The 24,050-nt window shown below is 58.4% G+C and overlaps 1 protein-coding gene across 1 annotated transcript; it reads left to right on the top strand.

The window, feature by feature from the left end:
• The first annotated feature begins 44 nt into the window (after positions 1-44).
• On the top strand, positions 45-13,059 carry LOC133362756 (eukaryotic translation initiation factor 4E-like). Its single transcript, XM_061581688.1, has 5 exons — positions 45-988; positions 9,214-9,277; positions 9,799-9,912; positions 10,837-10,976; positions 11,933-13,059. The coding sequence occupies exons 1-5, from the start codon at positions 813-815 to the stop codon at positions 12,090-12,092; spliced, it is 654 nt and encodes a 217-aa protein (XP_061437672.1). The 5' UTR covers positions 45-812; the 3' UTR covers positions 12,093-13,059.
• Positions 13,060-24,050: the final 10,991 nt, after the last annotated feature.

Consider the following 24,050-nt stretch of genomic DNA (forward strand, 5'->3'; position numbering starts at 1 on the left):
GCGCACGATGCTCGGGGGCACCGTCCAATCAGAGGAGGCGATGGTTGGAGGTTGCTGGGTGCCACGTGGACCAATCACGTGGCGCGCTCTTGAGTGAGGAATTCTTCATCAGCAGCAGCATCAGCAGCATGCAGAACCATCATAATAATCAGCAACATAATAATCATCAGCAGCAAAATCAGCAGCAGCAGCAACATCATCAGCTGGTGCAATTTCATCAGCAGCAGATGCAGCAATTTAATCAGCAGCAACATCATCAGCTGGTGCAATTTCATCAGCAGCAGATGCAGCAAGTTAATCAGCAGCAGCACCATCATCATCAGGAGCAAAATAATCATCAGCAGCAAAATAATCATCAGCAGCAAAATCATCAGCAGCAGCAAAATAATCATCAGCAGCATAATCATCATCAGCAGCAAAATAATCATCAGCATCATCATCATTAGAATCACCATTATTAGCAGGAACATCATCAGCATCATCATCATCAGAAGCACCATCAGCAGAAGCACCATCATCATTGGCATGCATAACCATTAATCAGCAGCAACAACATCGTAATCAGTAGCAGCAACATCATCATCAGCAGCAAAATCATCAGCAGCAACATCATTAGCTGGTGCAGTATCATCATCATCAGCTGGTGCAGTATCATCATCATCAGCTGGTGCAGTATCATCATCATCAGCTGGTGCAATATCATCAGCAACATCAGCAGCTGGTGCAGTATCATCAGCTGGTGCAATATCATCAGCAGCAACATCATCAGCTGGTGCAATATCATCAGCAGCAACATCATCAGCTGGTACAATATGATCAGCTGGAGCAATATCAGCAGCAGCAAAATAATCAGCAGCAGCATCAGCAGCACCATCAGCATCATCAGCAGCAGAAGCAGCAGAAGCATCAGCAGCAGCAGAAGCATCATCAGCAGCACCGCTTCTTCTGGCTCTGCTATGCGCCTCGACTGGCACTCGGCTAATGCCAGGTGAGTTGGGGGGGCACGTGGTTGTGGTGGTGGGGGGCACGGTGGTTGTGGTGGGGGGGGGGCATGGTGGTTGTGGTGGTGGGGGGCACGGTGGTTGTGGTGGGGGGGGGGCACGTGGTTGTGGTGGTAGGGGGCACGGTGGTTGTGGTGGGGGGGGGGGCACGGTGGTTGTGGTGGGGGGGGGGGCACGGTGGTTGTGGTGGTGGGGGGCACGGTGGTCGTGGTGGGGGGGGCACGTGGTTGTGGTGGGGGGGGGGGCACGGTGGTTGTTGTGGTGGGGGGGGGCACGGTGGTTGTGGTGGGGGGGGCACGGTGGTTGTGGTGGTGGGGGGCACGGTGGTTGTTGTTGTGGGGGGGGCACGGTTGTTGTTGTGGGGGGGCACGGTGGTTGTTGTTGTGGGCGGGGCACGGTGGTTGTGGTGGGGGGGGGCACGGTGGTTGTGGTGGGGGGGGGCACGGTGGTTGTGGTGGTGGGGGGGGGCACGGTGGTTGTGGTGGGGGGGGCACGGTGGTTGTGGTGGGGGGGGGCACGGTGATTGTGGTGGGGGGGGCACGTGGTTGTTGTGGTGGGGGGGCACGGTGATTGTGGTGGGGGGGGGGGTGCACGGTGGTTGTGGTGGGGGGGGGCACGGTGGTTGTGGTGGGGGGGGCACGGTGGTTGTGGTGGGGGGGGGGCACGGTGGTTGTGGTGGTGGGGGGGGCACGGTGGTTGTGGTGGTGGGGGTGCACGGTGATTGTGGTGGGGGGGGTGCACGGTGGTTGTGGGTGGGGGGGGGGGCACGGTGGTTGTGGTGGTGGGGGGCACGGTGGTTGTGGTGGGGGGGGCACGGTGGTTGTGGTGGGGGGGGCACGTGGTTGTGGTGGGGGGGGCACGGTGGTTGTTGTGGTGGGGGGGCACGGTTGTTGTTTGTGGGGGGGCACGGTGGTTGTGGGTGTGGGGGGCACGGTGGTTGTGGTGGTGGGGGGGGCACGTGGTGGTGGGGGGCACGGTGGTTGTTGTTGTGGGGGGGGCACGGTTGTTGTTGTGGGGGGGGCACGGTGGTTGTGGTGGGGGGGGGCACGGTGGTTGTGGTGGTGGGGGGGGGCACGGTGGTTGTGGTGGTGGGGGGGTGCACGGTGATTGTGGTGGGGGGGGCACGGTGGTTGTGGTGGTGGGGGGGGGCACGGTGGTTGTGGTGGTGGGGGGGGGCACGGTGGTTGTGGTGGTGGGGGGGGCACGGTGGTTGTGGTGGTGGGGGGGTGTTGATGGTGGGTGTTGATGGTGGTGATAATGTCGGTGATGATGATAATGGTGGAGGTGATGATGATGGTGATGACGGCGATGATGGTGGTGATGATGGTGGTGATGGTGGCGAAGTTGATGATGGTGGTGATGATGGTGAAGGTGATGGTGGCGATGTTGATGATTGCGATGATGTCGGTGATGTCGTTGATGTCGTTGATGATGTTGATGATGGTGGTGGTGATGGTGGAGGTGATGGTGGAGGTGGTGATGGTGGTGGTGATGATGATGGTGGAGGTGATGATGGTGGAGGTGATGGTGGAGTGATGGGGGGTGATGGTGGTGGTGATGATGGTGGTGATGATGGTGGTGGTGGAGGTGATGGAGGTGGTGATGGTGGAGGTGATGATGGTGAAGGTGATGATGGTGGAGATGGTGGATGTGGTGATGGTGGAGGAGGTGATGGTGGTGGTGATGGTGGTGGTGGTGATGGTGGAGGTGATGATGGTGGAGGTGATGATGGTGGTGATGGTGGAGGTGATGGTGGAGGTGATGGTGGAGGTGATGGTGGTGGTGATGGAGGTGGTGATGGTGGAGGTGATGGTGGTGGTGATGGTGGAGGTGATGATGGTGAAGGTGGTGATGGTGGAGGGTGGTGATGGTGGATGTGGTGATGGTGGAGGGAGGTGATGGTGGCGATGTTGTTGATGTTGTCGAGTTCTCGCTGCTGAGCCAACAGGCCGAGTTCTAAACCTGCTGCACATGGAACGAACCAAATGGCATCGGGAGGGGGGGGAGAGGTGGGGGTATGAGCCCCCCCAACCACCACCACCCCCATCACCACACCCACCACCACCATCACTCCCATTGGCTGTGCTCCGAGATGAGTGACGTCACCCCCCAAGCCCGCCCCCTCCACCCCGGTAGCCTCACTCTCCATTGGCTGTGCTACCGAGATGAGTGACGTCACCCCCCAGCCGCCGCCCCTCCAACTCCCCGTAGCCTACACTCCATTGGCTGTGCTACCGGAGAATGAGTGACTGTCACCCCCAAGCCCCGCCCCCTCCACCCCGGTAGCCTCACTTCCATGGCTGTTGCTACCGAGATGGAGGACGTCCCCAAGCCCCCTCCACCCGGAGCCTCACTCCCCTTGGCTGTGCTACCGAGATGCGTGAAGTCACCCCCCAGCCCGGCCCCTGTGAGTGGTGGGCAAGGAAACCCCGCTGCTGTGGCTTGCGGCACGCGGTGAGGAGAATTTTGCTGTTTAAAATCCTTTATATTAAGGTGCAACTTGCTTGCTTAGGACCGTGCAAATCTTTCGGTCGTTTTTTAACCCCTTCCCGTGATCCAATCGAGCTGACATTTTCCACACAGACGCGTTGTGCCAGACAATTAATGTTCGTGAAAAAAAATTCCCAAAATTTTACACTTTTTAGGCAAAAAAATTATTTTACATTTATTCAAATATAACTCATTCATCGCTTTGGCTGAACGTCACAGTATAAGAGCCCAGAGCGTAACCCCTCCACAGGCCGTGGCGGAGTAGCGCAGTTGGTAGCGCCCTCGCTTCGCATGCCAAAGGTCGCGGGATCGATCCCCGCGTCCTCCACAGGCGAATATATTATTAAATCCTTTATATTAAGTTCGCTTGCTTGCTTAGGACCGTGCAAATCTTTCGCTCGTTTTTAACCCACTTCCCGTGATCCAATCGAGCTGACATTTTCCACAGACTCGTTGTGTGTGACAATTAATTTTTGTGAAAAAAAAAATCCAAAATTTTACACTGTTTAGGGAAACCAAATTAAATATTTAATTACCAATTGCTTAATACTGGCAGACAATCATCTGACCCATAGGTGGCAGCCATCTCAAGCCAGAGGACGAGAGGACTCCAGCCGCCACGCATATAAAGGATTTAGAGTGAAAAACGTTGTTTTTACGGGTTTACTTGTTTTACTTTTCCTCACAAAATAAAAGATATAAAAGTTTAAGCAACAATAATAACGACGACGACGGGAGCGATTGCGTTGTGCTTATTTTGGTGGGAGAGATAATCGGATCGACTCCGTCGCGACAGCAATGGTAAGGCAAACAACATATTAACGTTGAACTATTTATGTTAAAGCCACGGAGATAGAAAAGTAACATGACGATTGCTTGTGTTGCGATCGAAACGTGATATTTTTATTATTTTTTATATATACACGTGGCTTTACCGAAAGACCCAAAGAATTTGAATTCCTGCAGTTGCGAAAGTCAAAACAACATTTAATTTATAAAGTAAAAAAACGTACTTATTTGCGTGTTTATTCAATGGCGTTTAAACTGCTAAGCCACACACCCACCCACCCCACCCACTCACCCACCTACCCACTCACCCACTCACCCACCCACTCACTCACCTACCCACCCACTCACCCACCTATCCACCCACTCACCCACCCAATCTCCTATCTACCCATCCACCTACTCACCCACCCACTCACCTATCCACTCACCCACCTACCCACTCACACACCCACCCACCTACCATTCACCCACCTAGCCACCCACTCACCCACCTACCCACCTATCCACTCACCCACCTTCCCAGCCACTCACCCACTCACCCACTCACTCACCTACCCACCCACTCACCCACCTTCCCACCCACTCACCCACCTACCCACTCACTCACCCACTCACCCACTCACTCACCTACCCACCCACTCACCCACGCACTCACCTACCCACCCACTCACCCACCTAGCCACCCACTCACCCATCTACCCACCCACCTACCCACCCAATCTATCCACACACCCACCTACCCACCCACTCACCCACCCACCTACTCACCCACTCACTCACCCACCCACTCACCCAACCCACCTATCCACTCACCCACCTTCCCAGCTACTCACCCACTCACCCACTCACTCACCTACCCACCCACTCACCCACCTTCCCACCCACTCACCCACCTACCCACTCACTCACCCACTCACTCACCTACCCACCCACTCACCCACTCACCCACGCACTCACCTACCCACCACTCACGCACCTAGCCACCCACTCACCCATCTACCCACCCACCTACCCACCCAATCTATCCACACACCCAACCTACCCCACCCACTCACCCACCCACCTACTCACCCACTCACTCACCCACCCACTCACCCACCCACCTATCCACTCACCCACCTTCCCAGCCACTCACCCACTCACTCACCTACCCACCCACTCACCCACCTTCCCACCCACTCACCCACCCACCTACCCACTCACTCACCCACTCACCTACCCACCCACTCACCCACGCACTCACCTACCCACCCACTCACGCACCTAGCCACCCACTCACCTATCTACCCACCAACTACCCACCCAATCTATCCACACACCCACCTACCCACCACCGCACTCACTCACCCCCCACTCGCCCCGCCCACCTATCCACTCACCCACCTACCCACCCACTCACCTACCCACCCACTCACCTACCCACTCACCCACCTACCCACCCACCTACCCACCCACCTACCCACCCACCTATCCACTCACCTACCCCCCACTCACCCACCCACTCACCCATCTACCCACCCCACCTACCCACCCAATCTATCCACCCATCCACCTACCCACCCACTCACCCCACCCACTTACTCACCCACTCACTCACCTACCCACTCACCCACCCACTCACCCACCCACTCACCTATCCACTCACCTATCCACTCACCCATCTACCCACCCACTCACCCACGCACTCACCCACGCACTCACCTACTCACCCACTCACGCACCTAGCCACCCACTCACCCACCTACCCACCTCACCCACTCACTCACCCACTCGCTCACCTACCCACCCACGCACTCACCTACCCACCCACTCACCCACCTAGCCACCCACTCACCCATCTACCCACCCACCTACCCACCCAATCCACGCACCCACCTACCCATTCACTCACCCACTCACCCACCTACCCACCCACCCATCCACCCACCTATCCACTCACCCACCTACCCACCCACTCACCTACCCACCTACCCACCCACCTATCCACTCACCTACCTACCCACCCACTCACCCACCCACTCACCCATCTACCCACCCACTCACCCATCTACCCACCCACCTACCCATCTACCCATCTACCCACCTACCCACCCACCCAACCTACCCACCCACCTACCCATCTACCCACCCACCCACCTACCCACTCACCCACCTACCCATCTACCCACCCACCTACCCACCCACTCACAGTTGAATCAACACGACCACCACGTGACCTCCCACCCCACCGCCACTCCCCTCAGGAGGTGAGGCAGCGTGATCACGTGCTGCAGAAACCGGTACGAGGGGCGGGGCTGGGGGGTGAGGGGAGGGGCTGGGGGGTGAGGGGAGGGGCTGAGGGGAGGGGGCTGGGGGTGAGGGGAGGGGCTTGTGGGGTGAGGGGGATGGGGGTGAGGTGGAGGGGCTGGGGGGGTGAGGGGAGGGGCTTGGGGTGAGGGGAGGGGGTGAGGGGAGGGGCTTGGGGGTGAGGGGCTGGGGGTGAGGGGAGGGGCTTGGGGGTGAGGGGAGGGGCTTGGGGTGAGGGGAGGGGCTGGGGGTGAGGGGAGGGGCTGGGGGTGAGGGGAGGGGCTTGGCGTTGAGGGGAGGGGGTGAGGGAGGAGGGTGAGGGGAGGGGCTGGGGGTGAGGGGAGGGGCTTGGGGTGAGGGGAGGGGCTGGGGGTGAGGGGAGGGGCTTGGGGTGAGGGGCTGGGGGTGAGGGGAGGGGCTGGGGTGAGGGGAGGGGCTTGGGGTGAGGGGAGGGGCTTGGCGTGAGGGGAGGGGCTGGGGGTGAGGGAGGGGCTGGGGTGAGGGGCTGGGGGTGAGGGGAGGGGCTTGGGGGTGAGGGAGGGGCTTGGGGGTGAGGGGGGGGCTGGGGGTGAGGGGAGGGGCTGGGGGTGGGAGGGGCTTGGCGTGAGGGGAGGGGGTGAGGGAGGAGGGGTGAGGGGAGGGGCTGGGGTGAGGGAAGGGCTGGGGGTGAGGGGCGGGGCTGGGGGTGAGGGGAGGGGCTGGGGTGAGGGGCGGGGCTGGGGGTGAGGGAGGGGCTGGGTGGAATAAGGAGAGGGGCTGAGGGGGAGGGGCTGGCGAAATAATCGATTCGTGTCGTGAATTGTTAAAAGGGGAATCTCCCCACCCCCACCCTCACACCTCACCCTCCCTCACACCACCTCACCCTCCCTCACCACCTCACCCTCCCTCACCACCTCACCCTCCCTCACCACTCACCTCCCTCACCACCTCACCCTCCTCACCACCTCACCCTCCCTCACCACCTCACCACCTCACCCTCCCTCACCACCTCACCCTCCTCACCACCTCACCCTCCCTCACACCTCACCACCTCACCACCTCACCCTCCCTCACCACCTCACCCTCCCTCACCACCTCACCCATCCCTCACCACCTCACCCCTCCCCTCCCTCACCACCTCACCCTCCCTCACCACCTCACCCCCCTCACACCCTACCACTCACCACCTCACCCTCCCTCACCACCTCACCCTCCCTCACCACCTCACCCTCCCTCACCACCTCACCCTCCCTCACCACCTCACCCTCCCTCACCACCTCACCCTCCCTCACCACCTCACCCTCCCTCACCACCTCACCCTCCCTCACCACCCTCACCCTCCCTCACCACCTCACCTCCCTCAACCCCTCACCACCTCACCCCTCACCCCTCACCCTCCCTCACCACCTCACCCCTCCCTCACCACCTCACCATCTCCCTCACCACCTCACCCCCTCACCCTCCCACCACCTCACCCTCTCCCCTCACCACCTCACCCTCCCCTCACCACCTCAACCCTCCCTCACCACCCTCACCACCTCACCCGCCCTCACCACCTCACCCTCCCCACCTCACCCTCCCTCACCACCTCACCCTCACCACCTCACCTTCCCTCACCACCTCACCCTCACCACCTCACCCTCCCTCACCACCTCACCCTCCCTCACCACCTCACCCTCCCTCACCACCTCACCACCTCACCCTCCCTCACCACCTCACCACCTCACCCTCCCTCACCACCTCACCCTCACCACCTCACCCTCCCTCACCACCTCACCCTCACCACCTCACCCTCCCTCACCACCTCACCACATCTTTCTCTCCCTCACCACCACTAAGATGGACTCTGTGGTTCATGAAGAATGGAAATTATTGCCCATGGCACCTCAACCTGAGACCCGTCATCAGCTTCAACTCCGTGGAGATGTTCTGGAGGTGATATGGGGTGGTGATGGGGGGATGGAGTGAGTGTCTGGTTGAGTGAGTGAGTGGCTGGGTGAGTGAGTAGCTGGCTGGTCGAGTGAGTGGCTGGCTGGTCGAGTGAGTGAGTGGCTGGGTGAGTGAGTGAGTGAGTGGCTGGGTGAGTGAGTGGCTGGGTGAGTGAGTGGCTGAGTGAGTGAGTGGCTCGCTGAGTGAGTGAGTGGCTGGCTAAGTGAGTGAGTGGCTGGGTGAGTGAGTGAGTGAGTGGCTGGCTAAGTGAGTGAGTGGCTGGGTGAGTGAGTGTGTGTGTGAATGGCTGAGTGAGTGGCTGGGTGGGTGAGTGGCTGGGTGAGTGAGTGGCTGAGTGGCTGAGTGATTAAGTGGCTGGGTGAGTGAGTGGCTGAGTGAGTGAGTGGCTGGCTGAGTGAGTGAGTGGGTGAGTGAGTGGCTGGCTAAGTGTATGAGTGGCTGGGTGAGTGAGTGTGTGAATGGCTGAGTGAGTGGCTGGGTGGGTGAGTGGGTGAGTGGCTGAGTGATTAAGTGGCTGGGTGAATGAGTGGCTGAGTGAGTGAGTGGCTGGCTGAGTGAGTGTGTGAATGGCTGAGTGAGTGTCTGGGTGGGTGAGTGGCTGGGTGAGTGAGTGGCTGGCTGAGTGAGTGAGTGGGTGCGTGATTGAGTGGCTGGCTGAGTGAGTGAGTGGGTGCGTGATTGAGTGGCTGGCTGAGTGAGTCTCTCTCTCCCCCCGTAGTCTCTACGACCACATCCAGCCAGCCAGCCGACTCATAGATGGCCCTGACTACGCAGTGTTCAAGGTGACTCAGTCAATCACTCATTCAGTCACCGCTCGACTCAACCACCCACTCATTCACCCACTCACTCATCCACCCACCAACCTATCTACTCACTCACCCCCCCAGTCAGTCACTTTCCCACTCACCCACCCACCCAATCAACCACTCAACCACCCAAGCACTCAACCACCCATTCACTCACTCACCCACCCACTAACTCACTCACTAACCTACTCACTCACCCACCCACCCACTCGTCCACCCACCCACTCACTCACCCACTCACTAACTCACTAACCTACTCGCCCACCCACTCAATCACCCACCCACTCACCCACTCACTCACCCACTAACTCACTCACTCACCCACCCACTCACCCACTCACCCACTCACTCACCCACTCACTCACCCACTCACTCACCCACTCACCCACCCACTAACTCACTAACCTACTCACTCACCCACCCACTCACCCACCCACTCACCCATCCACTCACCCACCCACTCACTCACCCACCCACTCACCCGCTGTGTCGTCTAGGAGGGGGTGACTCCAATGTGGGAAGACCCTGCGAACCTAGTTGGTGGACGATGGTTGATTTTTCTCACAAAGCAGCAGCGCGACCTGGACCTGGATGTCCTGTGCCTGGAGACGGTGAGGAGTAGTGGTGGTGGTGAGCAGACGCTCACCCGGCCACTCACTCAGCCAGCCACTCACTCACTCACCCACTCAGCCACTCACTCGCCCACTCACCCACTCAGCCACTCATTCACTCAACCACTCACTCACCCACTCAGCCACCCACTCACTCAGCCACCTAGTCACTCAGCCACTCACTCGCCCACTCAGCCACCCACTCACTCCGCCACCCACTCACTCAGCCACCCACTCACTCACTCAGCCACCCACTTACTCAGCCACCCACTCACTCACCCACTTAGCCACTCAGCTACTCATTCACTCAGCCACTCACCCACTCAGCCACCCACTCACTCAGCCACCCAGTCACTCAGCCACTCACTCGCACACATAGCCACCCACTCACTCAGCCACCCACTCACTCAGCCACCCAGGCACTCAGCCACTCGCTCACCCGGCCACTCGCTCACTCACACTCTCATCCGGTCACTCACCCACTCAGCCACTCACCAAGCCACTCGCTTACTCAGCCCGCCACTCACCCACTCAGCCATTCGCTAACCCACTCTTCCACTCGCTTACTCAGCCACTCAGCCACTCGCTCACTTAGCCACCCGCTAACTCAGTCACCCGTTAACTCAACCACCCACTCGCTCACCCACCCACTCACTCGCCCACCCACTCACCCACCCATTCACACACCCACTCACCCACTCACTCGCAGACCCACTCACCCACCCATTCACACACCCACTCACCCACCCACTTACTCGCCCACCCACTCACCCACCCATTCACACACCCACTCACCCACCCACTCACTCGCCCACCCACTCACCCACCCATTCACACACCCACTCACCCACCCACTCACTCGCCCACCCACTCACCCACCCATTCACACACCCACTCACCCACTCACTCACCCACCCACCACAGCTGCTGATGCTGGTTGGTGAGGCGTTCACCCCGTACGGCGAGGAGGTGTGTGGTGCCGTGGTGAGCGTGAGAGGCAAGGAAGACCGCATCGCCCTGTGGACCTCCAACGCTGACAGCAGCCAGGCCGTCATCACCATTGGGTGAGCGAGACGCTCACCTACTCACCCACCTACTCGCCCACCTCAGCCACCTACTCACTCACCCACTCACTCACCAACTAACCCACCTACTCACCCACCTACTCACCCACTTACTCACCCACCTACTCAGCCACCTACTAACCCACTCACTCGCCAACTCACCTACTTACTCACCCACTCACTCAGCCACTCACTCAGCCACTCACTCATCTACTCACTTACCCACTCACTCAGCCACTCACTCACTCACCCACTCACTCAGCCACTCACTCAATCACTCAGCCACTCACTCATCTATTCACTTACTCAGCCACTCACTCACCCACTTACTCAGTCACTCACTCGCCCAGCCACTCATTCAGCCACTCACCCACTCACTCATCCACTCACTCAGCCACTCACTCACTCAGCCACTCACTCAGCCACTCACTTTCTCACTCAGCCACTCACTCACTCACCCACTTACTCAGTCACTCACTCGCCCATACACTCATTCAGCCACACACCCACTCACTCATCCACTCACTCAGCCACTCACTCACTCAGCCACTCACTCAGCCACTCACTCAGCCACTCATCGACCTACTCACCCACCTTCTCACCCACCCACCCACCCATGCTAATGACGATGCTGCTTGTGTCTTTGTCTCATCTCTCTGGCCGTGTCTCTCTGACCGTGTCTTTGTGTCTCTTTGACGGTGTCTGTCTGTCTGTCTATCTGTCTGCGTCTCTCTATCTGTCTGTGTCTGTGTCTCTGTCTGTGTCTCTCTCTATCTGTCTGCATCTCTGTCTCTGTCTGTGTCTGTATCTCTGTCTGTGTCTCTGTCTGTGTCTCACTCACTGTGTGTCTCTGTCTGTGTCTCTGTGTCTCTCTCTATCTGTCTGCGTCTCTCTATCTGTCTCTGTCTGTGTCTGTGTCTCTGTCTGTGTCTCACTGTGTGTCTCTGTCTATCTAGGGGTATGTACAAGCGCAGGCTGGGCTTGCCTGCCCACACGCTCATCGCTTACCAGGCGCACGGAGGCAGCATGGCGAAGAGCGGACAGCCCTGGGCGGACAGGGAGAGAGCAGGGGGCGGAGAGACAGCGGCACCAGCTGGAGGAGACACGGGGTGGTGAGACACGGGGAGGGAGAGAGACACAGAGAGAGACACAGAGAGAGACACAGAGAGAGACACAGAGAGAGAGACACGGAGAGAGACACAGAGAGAGACACAGAGAGACACAGAGAGACACAGAGAGAGAGACACACGCAGAGAGAGACACACGCAGAGAGAGACACAGAGAGAGACAGAGAGAGACACAGAGAGAGAGGGACACGGGGAGAGAGGGACACGGGGAGAGAGACACAGAGAGACACACGGGGAGAGAGGGACAGAGAGAGACACAGAGAGACACACGGGGAGAGAGAGACAGAGAGAGACATAGTGAGAGACACACAGAGAGAGAGAGACACGGGGAGAGAGGGACACGGGGAGAGAGACACGGGGAGTGAGACACAGAGAGACACACGGGGAGAGAGACACACGGGGAGAGAGACACACGGGGAGAGAGACACAGAGAGAGAGACACGAGGAGAGAGGGACACGGGGAGAGAGACACGGGGAGAGAGAGACACAGAGAGAGAGACACAGAGAGAGACACAGAGAGAGAGGGACACGGGGAGAGAGACACGGGGAGAGAGAGACATGGAGAGAGACACGGGGAGAGAGACACGGGGAGAGAGAGATGGGCAGTGCTGAGTCTATGGTGCAGTGTTGAGTCTATGTACAGTGTTGAGTCTATGGGCAGTGTTAGTCTATGTACAGTGTTGAGTCTATGTACAGTGTTGAGTCTATGGACAGTGTTGAGTCTATGTACAGTGTTGAGTCTATGGTGCAGTGTTGAGTCTATGGTGCAGTGTTGAGTCTATGGTGCAGTGTTGAGTATATGGTGCAGTGTTGAGTCTATGGTGCAGTGTTGAGTCTATGGTGCAGTGTTGAGTCTATGGTGCAGTGTTGAGTCTATGGTGCAGTGTTGAGTCTATGTACAGTGTTGAGTCTATGGTGCAGTGTTGAGTCTATGTACAGTGTTGAGTCTATGTACAGTGTTGAGTCTATGTACAGTGTTGAGTCTATGTACAGTGTTAGTCTATGTCAGTGTAGTGTTGAGTCTATGTACAGTGTTGAGTCTATGTACAGTGTTGAGTCTATGTACAGTGTTGAGTCTATGGTGCAGTGTTGAGTCTATGTACAGTGTTGAGTCTATGGTGCAGTGTTGAGTCTATGTACAGTGTTGAGTCTATGTACAGTGTTGAGTCTATGTACAGTGTTGAGTCTATGTACAGTGTTGAGTCTATGGGGCAGTGTTGAGTCTATGGACAGTGTTAGTCTATGGACAGTGTTGCATCTGTAATAAAGCTCGTTGAGGCGACTTCTGGAATCCGTCTTTTATTCAACTTGCGTCACAGTTCCCTTCACGCTGCTGACAGGCAGCAGCTTGAGAGGGACAGAGAGAGAGAGACTCACCGCCACGTGGCAACCCGGAGCCCCGCTCCCGCGTGGCCCCTTCCTCCGTTCGTTCCCGTTCTGACCACGTGTCGTTAGTGTCCACCCCTATTTAATACCCGGGTCACATGGTACGTTTCCACCAATCCTGGTTAGCCTCCATGGAATCTTCCAGGCTCCCTCGTCAGCCCCCGGGACCACGCCCCTGACTCGTCTCCCCATTGGCTGTGGCCAAAACCAGCAGAACCAATCATCTCCTTACAGCTGTCACCTTGCCATCACGTCAGGGCCACGTCCCCAGGCTTCCCCCCATTGGCTGTAGACCAGGACCGGCAGAGCCAATCACCGTGACGAGTTGTGATACGTCAGTGAGCCGGATATATCCTCATATCACAGGAGGGTGGAGGTGTGTGGGGGTGTGTGGGGGTATGTGGGGGTGTGTGGGGGTATGTGGGGGTGTGTGGAGGTGTGTGGGGGTGTGTGGAGGTGCGTGGGGGTGTGTGGAGGTGTGTGGGGGTGTGTGGGGGTGTGTGGGGGTGTGTGGGGGTGTGTGGAGGTGTGTGGAGGTGTGTGGGGGTGTGTGGGGGTGTGTGGGGGTGTGTGGAGGTGTGTGGGGGTGTGTGGAGGTGTGTGGGGGTGTGTGGAGGTTTCTGGAGGTGTGTGGGGGTGTGTGGAGGTGTGTGTGGGTGTGTGTGGGGGTGTGTGGGGGTGTGTGGGGGTGTGTGGGGGTGTGTGGGGGTGTGTGGGGGTGTGTGTGGGGTGTGTGGGTGTGTGGAGGTGTGTGGGGGTGTGTGGGGGTGTGTGGAGGTGTGTGGAGGTGTGTGGGGGTGTGTGGGGGTGTGTGGGGGGTGTGTGGGGGTGTGTGGGGGTGTGTGGGGGTGTGTGGAGGTGTGTGGAGGTGTGTGGGGGTGTGTGGGGGTGTGTGGAGGTGTGTGGAGGTGCGTGGAGGTGCGTGGGGGTGCGTAAAGGTGTGTGGAGGTGTGTGGAGGTGTGTGGAGGTGTGTGGGGGTGTGTGGAGGTGCGTGGAGGTGCGTGGAGGTGCGTGGAGGTGCGTGGGGGTGCGTGGAGGTGCGTGGAGGTGCGTGGAGGTGCGTGGGGGTGCGTGGGGGTGCGTGGAGGTACGTGGGGGTGCGTGGAGGTGCGTGAGGTGCGTGGAGGTGCGTGGAGGTGCGTGGGAGGTGCGTGGGGGTGCGTGGGGGTGCGTGGAGGTGCGTGGAGGTGCGTGGAGGTGCGTGGAGGTGCGTGGGGGTGCGTGGGGGTGCGTGGAGGTGCGTGGAGGTGCGTGGGGGTGCGTGGGGGTGCGTGGAGGTGCGTGGGGTGCGTGGAGGTGCGTGGGGGTGCGTGGAGGTGCGTGGGGGTGCGTGGAGGTGCGTGGAGGTGCGTGGAGGTGCGTGGAGGTGCGTGGGGGTGCGTGGAGGTGCGTGGAGGTGCGTGGGGGTGCGTGGAGGTGCGTGGGGGTGCGTGGAGGTGCGTGGAGGTGTGTGGAGGTGCGTGGAGGTGTGTGGAGGTGCGTGGAGGTGCGTGGGGGTGCGTGGAGGTGCGTGGGGGTGCGTGGAGGTGCGTGGAGGTGTGTGGAGGTGCGTGGAGGTGTGTGGAGGTGCGTGGAGGTGCGTGGAGGTGCGTGGGGGTGCGTGGAGGTGCGTGGGGGTGCGTGGAGGTGCGTGGGGGTGTGTGGAGGTGTGTGGGGGTGTGTGGAGGTGTGTGGGGGTGTGTGGAGGTTTCTGGAGGTGTGTGGGGGTGTGTGGAGGTGTGTGGGGGTGTGTGGGGGTGTGTGGGGGTGTGTGGGGGTGTGTGGGTGTGTGGAGGTGTGTGGGGGTGTGTGGGGGTGTGTGGGGGTGTGTGGAGGTGTGTGGAGGTGTGTGGGGGTGTGTGGGGGTGTGTGGGGGTGTGTGGGGGTGTGTGGAGGTGTGTGGGGGTGTGTGGAGGTGTGTGGAGGTGTGTGGGGGTGTGTGGAGGTGTGTGGAGGTGTGTGGAGGTGTGTGGGGGTGTGTGGGGGTGTGTGGAGGTGTGTGGGGGTGTGTGGAGGTGTGTGGGGTGTGTGGAGGTTTCTGGAGGTGTGTGGGGGTGTGTGGAGGTGTGTGGGGGTGTGTGGGGGTGTGTGGGGGTGTGTGGGGGTGTGTGGGGGTGTGTGGGTGTGTGGAGGTGTGTGGGGGTGTGTGGGGGTGTGGGTGTGTGGAGGTGTGTGGAGGTGTGTGGAGGTGTGTGGGGGTGTGTGGAGGTGTGTGGGGGTGTGTGGGGGTGTGTGGGGGTGTGTGGAGGTGTGTGGGGGTGTGTGGAGGTGTGTGGAGGTGTGTGGGGGTGTGTGGAGGTGTGTGGAGGTGTGTGGGGGTGTGTGGGGGTGTGTGGGGGTGTGTGGGGGTGTGTGGAGGTGTGTGGAGGTGTGTGGGGGTGTGTGGGGGTGTGTGGAGGTGTGTGGAGGTGCGTGGAGGTGCGTGGGGGTGTGTGGAGGTGTGTGGAGGTGTGTGGAGGTGTGTGGAGGTGTGTGGGGGTGTGTGGGGGTGCGTAAAGGTGTGTGGGGGTGTGTGGAGGTGTGTGGAGGTGCGTGGAGGTGCGTGGAGGTGTGTGGAGGTGTGTGGGGGTGTGTGGGGGTGTGTGGAGGTGTGTGGAGGTGCGTGGAGGTGCGTGGGGGTGTGTGGAGGTGTGTGGAGGTGTGTGGAGGTGTGTGGAGGTGTGTGGGGGTGCGTAAAGGTGTGTGGGGGTGTGTGGAGGTGTGTGGAGGTGCGTGGAGGTGCGTGGAGGTGCGTGGGGGTGTGTGGAGGTGCGTGGAGGTGCGTGGAGGTGCGTGGGGGTGCGTGGGGGTGCGTGGAGGTACGTGGGGGTGCGTGGAGGTGCGTGGAGGTGCGTGGAGGTGCGTGGGGGTGCGTGGGGGTGCGTGGGGGTGCGTGGAGGTGCGTGGAGGTGCGTGGAGGTGCGTGGAGGTGCGTGGGGGTGTGTGGAGGTGCGTGGAGGTGCGTGGAGGTGCGTGGGGGTGCGTGGGGGTGCGTGGAGGTACGTGGGGTGCGTGGAGGTGCGTGGAGGTGCGTGGAGGTGCGTGGAGGTGCGTGGGGGTGCGTGGGGGTGCGTGGGGGTGCGTGGAGGTGCGTGGAGGTGCGTGGAGGTGCGTGGAGGTGCGTGGGGGTGCGTGGGGGTGCGTGGAGGTGCGTGGAGGTGCGTGGAGGTGCGTGGGGGTGCGTGGGGGTGCGTGGAGGTGCGTGGAGGTGCGTGGAGGTGCGTGGGGTGCGTGGAGGTGCGTGGGGGTGCGTGGAGGTGCGTGGAGGTGCGTGGAGGTGCGTGGAGGTGCGTGGGGGTGCGTGGGGGTGCGTGGGGGTGCGTGGAGGTGCGTGGAGGTGCGTGGAGGTGCGTGGGGGTGCGTGGAGGTGCGTGGAGGTGCGTGGAGGTGCGTGGGGGTGCGTGGGGGTGCGTGGAGGTGCGTGGAGGTGCGTGGAGGTGCGTGGGGGTGCGTGGAGGTGCGTGGGGGTGCGTGGAGGTGCGTGGAGGTGCGTGGAGGTGCGTGGAGGTGCGTGGGGGTGCGTGGGGGTGCGTGGGGGTGCGTGGGGGTGCGTGGAGGTGCGTGGGGGTGCGTGGGGGTGCGTGGAGGTGCGTGGAGGTGCGTGGAGGTGCGTGGAGGTGCGTGGAGGTGCGGGCTCTCTGATTGTTTTGTTTACACAAAACGCAATTGTCGCGGGGTCCATGCGGGAGAATACGGTGACCAAGCGTTCTGTGTGATGGCTCGCGACTCAAATCTCCGACCCGTGGCAAGAGTACTCCACCCTCGCACGGCACCGACGGTCTGGGTGAGCGGAGTCGCGATGGACGACGACAACTTCACGAAATTAGCATCGCGGCAACTTCTCACGATCACAACTGCGGGGAGACATCACGTCGCGATTTAGAGAATCGACGCCGCGTCGATTCGCCCATTAAACACCGACTCGGTCTGTTTGAGTGCACGCGATGCCAGCTAAGTGGTCACCCCGTTGGGTTCCATCTCCCCCTATGTTTGTTTGTTACTCAGAGGAGTTCCACACAACAGTGGTTAGCGCACTGTGTGAGTGGGGAGTGGTGGTGCAGTGGTTAGCGCACTGTGTGTGAGTGGGGAGTGGTGGTGCAGTGGTTAGCGCACTGTGTGTGAGTGGGGAGTGGTGGTGCAGTGGTTAGCGCACTGTGTGTGAGTGGGGAGTGGTGGTGCAGTGGTTAGCGCACTGTGTGTGTAGTGGGGAGTGGTGGTGCAAGTGGTTAGCGCACTGTGTGTGAGTGGGGATGTGGTGGTGCAGTGGTTAGCGCACTGTGTGAGTGGGGATTGGTGGTGCAGTGGTTAGCGCACTGGTGTGAGTGGGGAGTGGTGGTGCAGTGGTTAGCGCACTGTGTGTGAGTGGGGAGTGGTGGGTGCAGTGGTTAGCGCAATGTGTGTGAGTGGGGAGTGGTGGTTGCAGTGGTTAGCGCACTGTGTGTGAAGTGGAGTGGTGGTGCAGTGGTTAGCGCACTGTGTGAGTGGGGAGTGGTGGTGCAGTGGTTAGCGCACTGTCGTGAGTGGGGAGTGGTGGTGCAGTGGTTAGCGCACTGTGTGAGTGGGGAGTGGTGGTGCAGTGGTTAGCGCACTGTGTGAGTGGGAGTGGTGGGCAGGTTAGCGCACTGTGTGTGAGTGGGGAGTGGTGGTGCAGTGGTTAGCGCACTGTGTGTGAGTGGGGAGTGGTGGTGCAGTGGTTAGCGCACTGTGTGTGAGTGGGGAGTGGTGGTGCAGTGGTTAGCGCACTGTGTGTGAGTGGGGAGTGGTGGTGCAGTGGTTAGCGCACTGGTGTGAGTGGGGAGTGGTGGGCAGTGGTAAGCGCACTGGTGTGCGTGGGAGTGGTTGGTTGCAGTGGTTAGCGCACTGTGTGTGAGTGGGGAGTGGTGGTGCAGTGGTTAGCGCACTGTGTGTGAGTGGGGAGTGGTGTGGGCAGTGGTTAGCGCACTGTGTGTAGTGGGGGAGTGGTGGGTGCAGTGGTTAGCGCACTGTGTGTGAGTGGGGAGTGGTGGTGCAGTGGTTAGCGCACTGTGTGAGTGGGGAGTGGTGGTGCAGTGGTGAGCGCACTGTGTGTGAGTGGGGAGTGGTGGTGCAGTGGTTAGCGCACTGTGTGTGAGTGGGGGAGTGGTGGTGCAGTGGTTAGCGCACTGTGTGTGAGTGGGGAGTGGTGGTGCAGTGGTTTAGCGCACTGTGTGGTAGTGGGGAGTGGTGTGCAGTGGTTAGCGCACTGTGTGTGTGAGTGGGGAGTGGTGGTGCAGTGGTTAGCGCACTGTGGTGTGAGTGGGGAGTGGTGGTGCAGTGGTTAGCGCACTGTGTGTGAGTGGGGAGTGGTGGTGCAGTGGTTAGCGCACTGTGTGTGAGTGGGGAGCGGTGGTGCAGTGGTTAGCGCACTGTGTGTGAGTGGTGGTGCAGTGGTTAGCGCACTGTGTGTGTGTTGAGTGGGGAGTGGTGGTGCAGTGGTTAGCGCACTGTGTGTGTGAGTGGGGAGTGGTGGTGCAGTGGTTAGCGCACTGTGTGTGTGAGTGGGGAGTGGTGGTGCAGTGGTTAGCGCACTGTGTGTGTGAGTGGGGAGTGGTGGTGCAGTGGTTAGCGCACTGTGTGTGTGAGTGGGGAGTGGTGGTGCAGTGGTTAGCGCACTGTGTGTGTGGGAGGGGGGAGTGGTGGTGCAGTGGTTAGCGCACTGTGTGTGAGTGGGGAGTGGTGGTGCAGTGGTTAGCGCACTGTGTGTGTGAGTGGGGAGTGGTGGTGCAGTGGTTAGCGCACTGTGTGTGAGTGGGGAGTGGTGGTGCAGTGGTTAGCGCACTGTGTGTGTGAGTGGGGAGTGGTGGTGCAGTGGTTAGCGCACTGTGTGTGTGAGTGGGGTAGTGGTGGTGCAGTGGTTAGCGCACTGTGTGTGAGTGGGGAGTGGTGGTGCAGTGGTTAGGCACTGTGTGTGAGTGGGGAGTGGTGGTGCAGTGGTTAGCGCACTGTGTGAGTGGGGAGTGGTGGTGCAGTGGTTAGCGCACTGTGTGTGAGTGGGGAGTGGTGGTGCAGTGGTTAGCGCACTGTGTGTGAGTGGGGAGTGGTGGTGCAGTGGTTAGGGCACTGTGTGTGAGTGGGGAGTGGTGGTGCAGTGGTTAGCGCACTGTGTGTGTGTGTGTGGGGAGTGGTGGTGCAGTGGATAGCGCACTGTGTGTGTGTGGGTGGGGAGTGGTGGTGCAGTGGTTAGCGCACTGTGTGTGTGAGTGGGGAGTGGTGGTGCAGTGGTTAGCGCACTGTGTGTGAGTGGGGAGTGGTGGTGCAGTGGTTAGCGCGCTGTGTGTGAGTGGGGAGTGGTGGTGCAGTGGTTAGCGCACTGTGTGTGAGTGGGGAGTGGTGGTGCAGTGGTTAGCGCACTGTGTGAGTGGGGAGTGGTGGTGCAGTGGTTAGCGCACTGTGGTGAGTGGGGAGTGGTGGTGCAGTGGTTAGGGCACTGTGTGTGAGTGGGGAGTGGTGGTGCAGTGGTTAGCGCACTGTGTGTGTGTGTGTGGGGAGTGGTGGTGCAGTGGATAGCGCACTGTGTGTGTGTGAGTGGGGAGTGGTGGTGCAGTGGTTAGCGCACTGTGTGTGTGAGTGGGGAGTGGTGGTGCAGTGGTTAGCGCACTGTGTGTGAGTGGGGAGTGGTGGTGCAGTGGTTAGGGCACTGTGTGTGAGTGGGGAGTGGTGGTGCAGTGGTTAGCGCACTGTGTGTGTGTGTGTGGGGAGTGGTGGTGCAGTGGATAGCGCACTGTGTGTGTGTGAGTGGGGAGTGGTGGTGCAGTGGTTAGCGCACTGTGTGTGTGAGTGGGGAGTGGTGGTGCAGTGGTTAGCGCACTGTGTGAGTGGGGAGTGGTGGTGCAGTGGTTAGGGCACTGTGTGTGTGTGAGTGGTGGTGCAGTGGTTAGCGCACTGTGTGTGTGTGTGTGTGGGGAGTGGTGGTGCAGTGGATAGCGCCTTCCCCACTGAATGTTCGTTTGGAGTCTCGAGACCTCCTGGCAGACCTCTGCTGGGACCCCGGTGAAGTTGACCCCAAAGGGGATCGACCCCCAATTGTTGACCCTTCAATCATTGACTCCACCACCACCACCACCACCACCCACCCACCCACCACCACCATCATCCACCCACCCACCACCACCACCACGGCCAACTCAACTTTTCTGGACGTCACCTACAGAGTTGAAAGCAAACTGTGAGATGCTCCCTCACTCACCCACCCGCTTGATCACTTACCAACTCACTCACCCACTCACTTAACCACCTACTCACTCACTCACCCACCCACTCACTCACTAACCCACTCACTCACTCACCCACCCACTCAATCACCCACCCACTCACTCACCTACTCACTCACCGACCCACTCACTCACCTACCCACCTACTCACCCACTCATCCACCCACCCACTCACTCACCTACCCACCCACCCACTCACCCACCCACCCACTCACCCACCCACTCACCTACTCACTCACCGACCCACTCACCCACCCACTCACCCACCCACTCACTCACCTACTCCCTCACCTACCCTCGGTAACCCTTGACCGCACGCACACAAATGTCACGTGACATTTTGTTCTGTAAATCCTAACGCCGAGAACGTTAAAAATCAGTTGAACCGTCATGCATTGAACATTACTTAAATACGATATGCATGCTTATTAAAGTGCTGTCCCCTAAAGGGTGCACAAGAGGTCACTTGAAGAGATGTCAGAGGTAGCTCTGTGACATCCACCTCGGTGGGTCGTTCTCTGCCAACGAAGGGCAGCACTGCTCCTGCCCGAGTTCCGAAACGGATTCGTCGTTACGTGGCGACACGACGCCGCTTGCACGACGGGTGATATACAATTGATAACACATTTTATTTATTTACTTTCTTCAGCCGTGGCCACCGTAAGTGCTGGTGTGTAGTGACACGTGCCACCAAACCAACGGCGTGACAGCGTGACCTACGAGTCTTGACCCCGCCGAGGTGTGGGTCCCTACGAGGTGCTAACCAATAAATAACGAATGGCACCACGGGCCGCGCCTCGTGGTGGCCCCACTGTTTGTCAGTCGCCGTAAGAGAGGCTTCTCACTCCAAAGTCGCGGAGACAGGCGGTGGTCACCTCCTGGTTACGGAATGGGGGCGCCGCCTTGGCGCGGAGATGTGATCTCCCTCGCCCGGTATGCAGCAATCCGTGGGTTCAATCCCCACCCCTGACGATGCCTTTTGTTGTATATTTAGAGTTCGCGTGATCTCTCTCTCCCAGCGTTGGTCGAGTAGATTTTTCTGTGGGTTTCTTCGAGGTCCCCCCCCCCTCACCTCTTTCCACAATAAAAAACACGCGTTTAGATCATTTGGCTGCTCCTATATATTCCCACACGTGATGATGATGATGTAAGCCAATTCGACGAGCTATTATCACGTGTGGCCAGGTTGCTTCTGAAAAAGAACTCGTATAGCTCAGCGGACTTCATCGACCCCCCTCCAAAAAAAACGAAGCAGCAGTTGTAAAATCCAGTGGTGGAAATTCCCACGTGGCTATGGCCCAGGTGCGTCTGCGCGTGCGACAACATCTCGCAACATCTATATCGGTCATATTTTATACATTGAATGCGGGGGGGGGGGGGGACTTCACATGGACCAGCACCACCCCCTCCTACATCCTTCCACTGCTTATGCCTCGAATTGTTGCTTAAGGCAAAGCCAATTTGCAAGCCGGATCCTTGGCAGCACGGTGATTTATTATCCACGGGGGGGGGGGGGGGGGATATGATCAACAGGATTTCACGTTTGTTCGTACACAATGTAGCGCGGCCGTTGTATTATATATAATTTTTTTTTCTCTGACCGTCCTAAAATGATTTATTTATTGCAACTGACATTTCTCGGCAATGTGTGAGCCAACAGATACTGACGTTCGCCAAGTGGGATGGCCCAACAGATGCAGGCGGACACACGCACGGCGATACCGGCACACAATGTGCAATTGACTTCGTACGACATAAAGCAGATGTCAAATCAAACATAATGTTTCCGGCTGCTTTATTATAATATGTTTTACGATGATTACTTTCAGAGTTTGTTTGCTGAGAAGCGAACGAGTTCGGGTGTCGTGATGAGAGGTATCGCGCTTTCGCGCAGAATTGGTCCGGGCAGATTGTCCCGATTTTTGGTTCTTCCAAATGACACCTTGAATGAATACATTCATAGATAATAAATAACTGAATTGATTCATGAACGAATTCATTGGAAAAAGAAGCAAGCTTAACGTGCGTTCTCGTGAGTTCCATCTCTCCTATGCACTTCCGGGTTGACCACCGCGTGTTGTTCCACACGATGTCCGACGTTTCGCTCCGACGGGAATTTCGCTTCTTCGGGAACTGAATTGAGCAGCTCGCTTTCTCCCACAGTGATATAGCGGCGCAGGTGGCTGCTGCTTGATTATTGGTGGTGTCGCCTGTTAGGCACCGCTTGCGCAATCGTTGGTATCGCCGGCTCCCAGCCATAGCGGGGCGGCTGCTGCTGATGCTGCTGCTGATGCTGCTGCTGATGCTGCTGCCTTCCCGCTCCTCGTCTGTGGTTCCTACCTCCTAGAGCCTCTCTAAGTCGTCCTCACTCTCTCTCTCTCTGTCTGCGTGTGATCGAGTGCCAGCGAATACCGTGCAGTCACGTCTGCTCAATAGGCGGCAACACGGTGGCTAGGAGATGTTAACTACCTCGCCTAGTCTACAGGAGGTCGTGGGTTCGATCACGACCTGATGCTTTTGTATTTGGAGTTTGCGCGTCTCTCTACCCGTGGTAGGTTGGATTTTTATCCGGGTTCTCAGGGTTTTCCCTCCGCGTTTAGAATCAACATCACGCGTTTAAAGTGTTTTGCTGCTAAACATTTCCAAGTGACAAGCCACTACCTTGAGCTCTCATTTATGGCAGCCAGGTCTCTTCTGAAAAAGAGATATAAAGCTCAGTGGGCCTTACCTGGTAAAATACAAAGAGTTTAGTATAAGTTGATGGTCTCAGCCCCATCACGAGTGGCTCATGCACAGAGACCCATGAATGAATATATAATCCCATATTTTAAAAGAGACTCATAGTAATGCATAGAGACCCATAGACTTACACAGAGAACTATAAACTCACGTGCTCTGAGTTGTGATGACACCGGGTTCTCAATCGCAGTGAGTTGATGGTAATGAATGCACAAACCAATTCGTTCACCAATGAATGCACAAACTATATATATATGTGTCAAACTTAATTTGGAGCTTTCGTGACTGCAGGAATTACTCTTTGGTTCTTTCGGTAAAGTGACGTATAAAGATAAAATAATAAATTAAATACTAGCATACGACGTTTCGATTGCAACACAAGCAAGCATCATCAGGTATAAATGAAATAGAAACACAAATCTAGTATACTTCGGATAACATAACAGTCAACACCCTACCTGGTTGATTACGTTCTTCCGGAGAATGCTAAATTTGAGAGAGAGATAAAACACAGAACCAGAGACATATAGACAGGCATAGAAGTAGACAGATATCACAGAGATACATAGAGAGAGACAAACATAGGCACACAGAGACACCACGCCTCTGTGTTGAGGCCTTAAATAGAGAGAGG

This window comes from Lethenteron reissneri, unplaced genomic scaffold (assembly GCF_015708825.2).
Source record: "Lethenteron reissneri isolate LAM-NWPU_2019-01 unplaced genomic scaffold, ASM1570882v1 scaffold_1606, whole genome shotgun sequence".
In the NCBI taxonomy this organism is placed as follows: domain Eukaryota; kingdom Metazoa; phylum Chordata; class Hyperoartia; order Petromyzontiformes; family Petromyzontidae; genus Lethenteron; species Lethenteron reissneri.

Excerpts from the sequence above, each read along its gene's own strand:
- LOC133362756 (XM_061581688.1), top strand. The coding sequence starts at position 813 with ATGATCAGCTGGAGCAATATCAGCAGCAGCAAAATAATCAGCAGCAGC. Across the intron at positions 9,278-9,798 it reads CTGACTACGCAGTGTTCAAG|GAGGGGGTGACTCCAATGTG; the intron begins GTGACTCAGTCA and ends TGTGTCGTCTAG. Across the intron at positions 9,913-10,836 it reads ATGTCCTGTGCCTGGAGACG|CTGCTGATGCTGGTTGGTGA; the intron begins GTGAGGAGTAGT and ends CACCCACCACAG.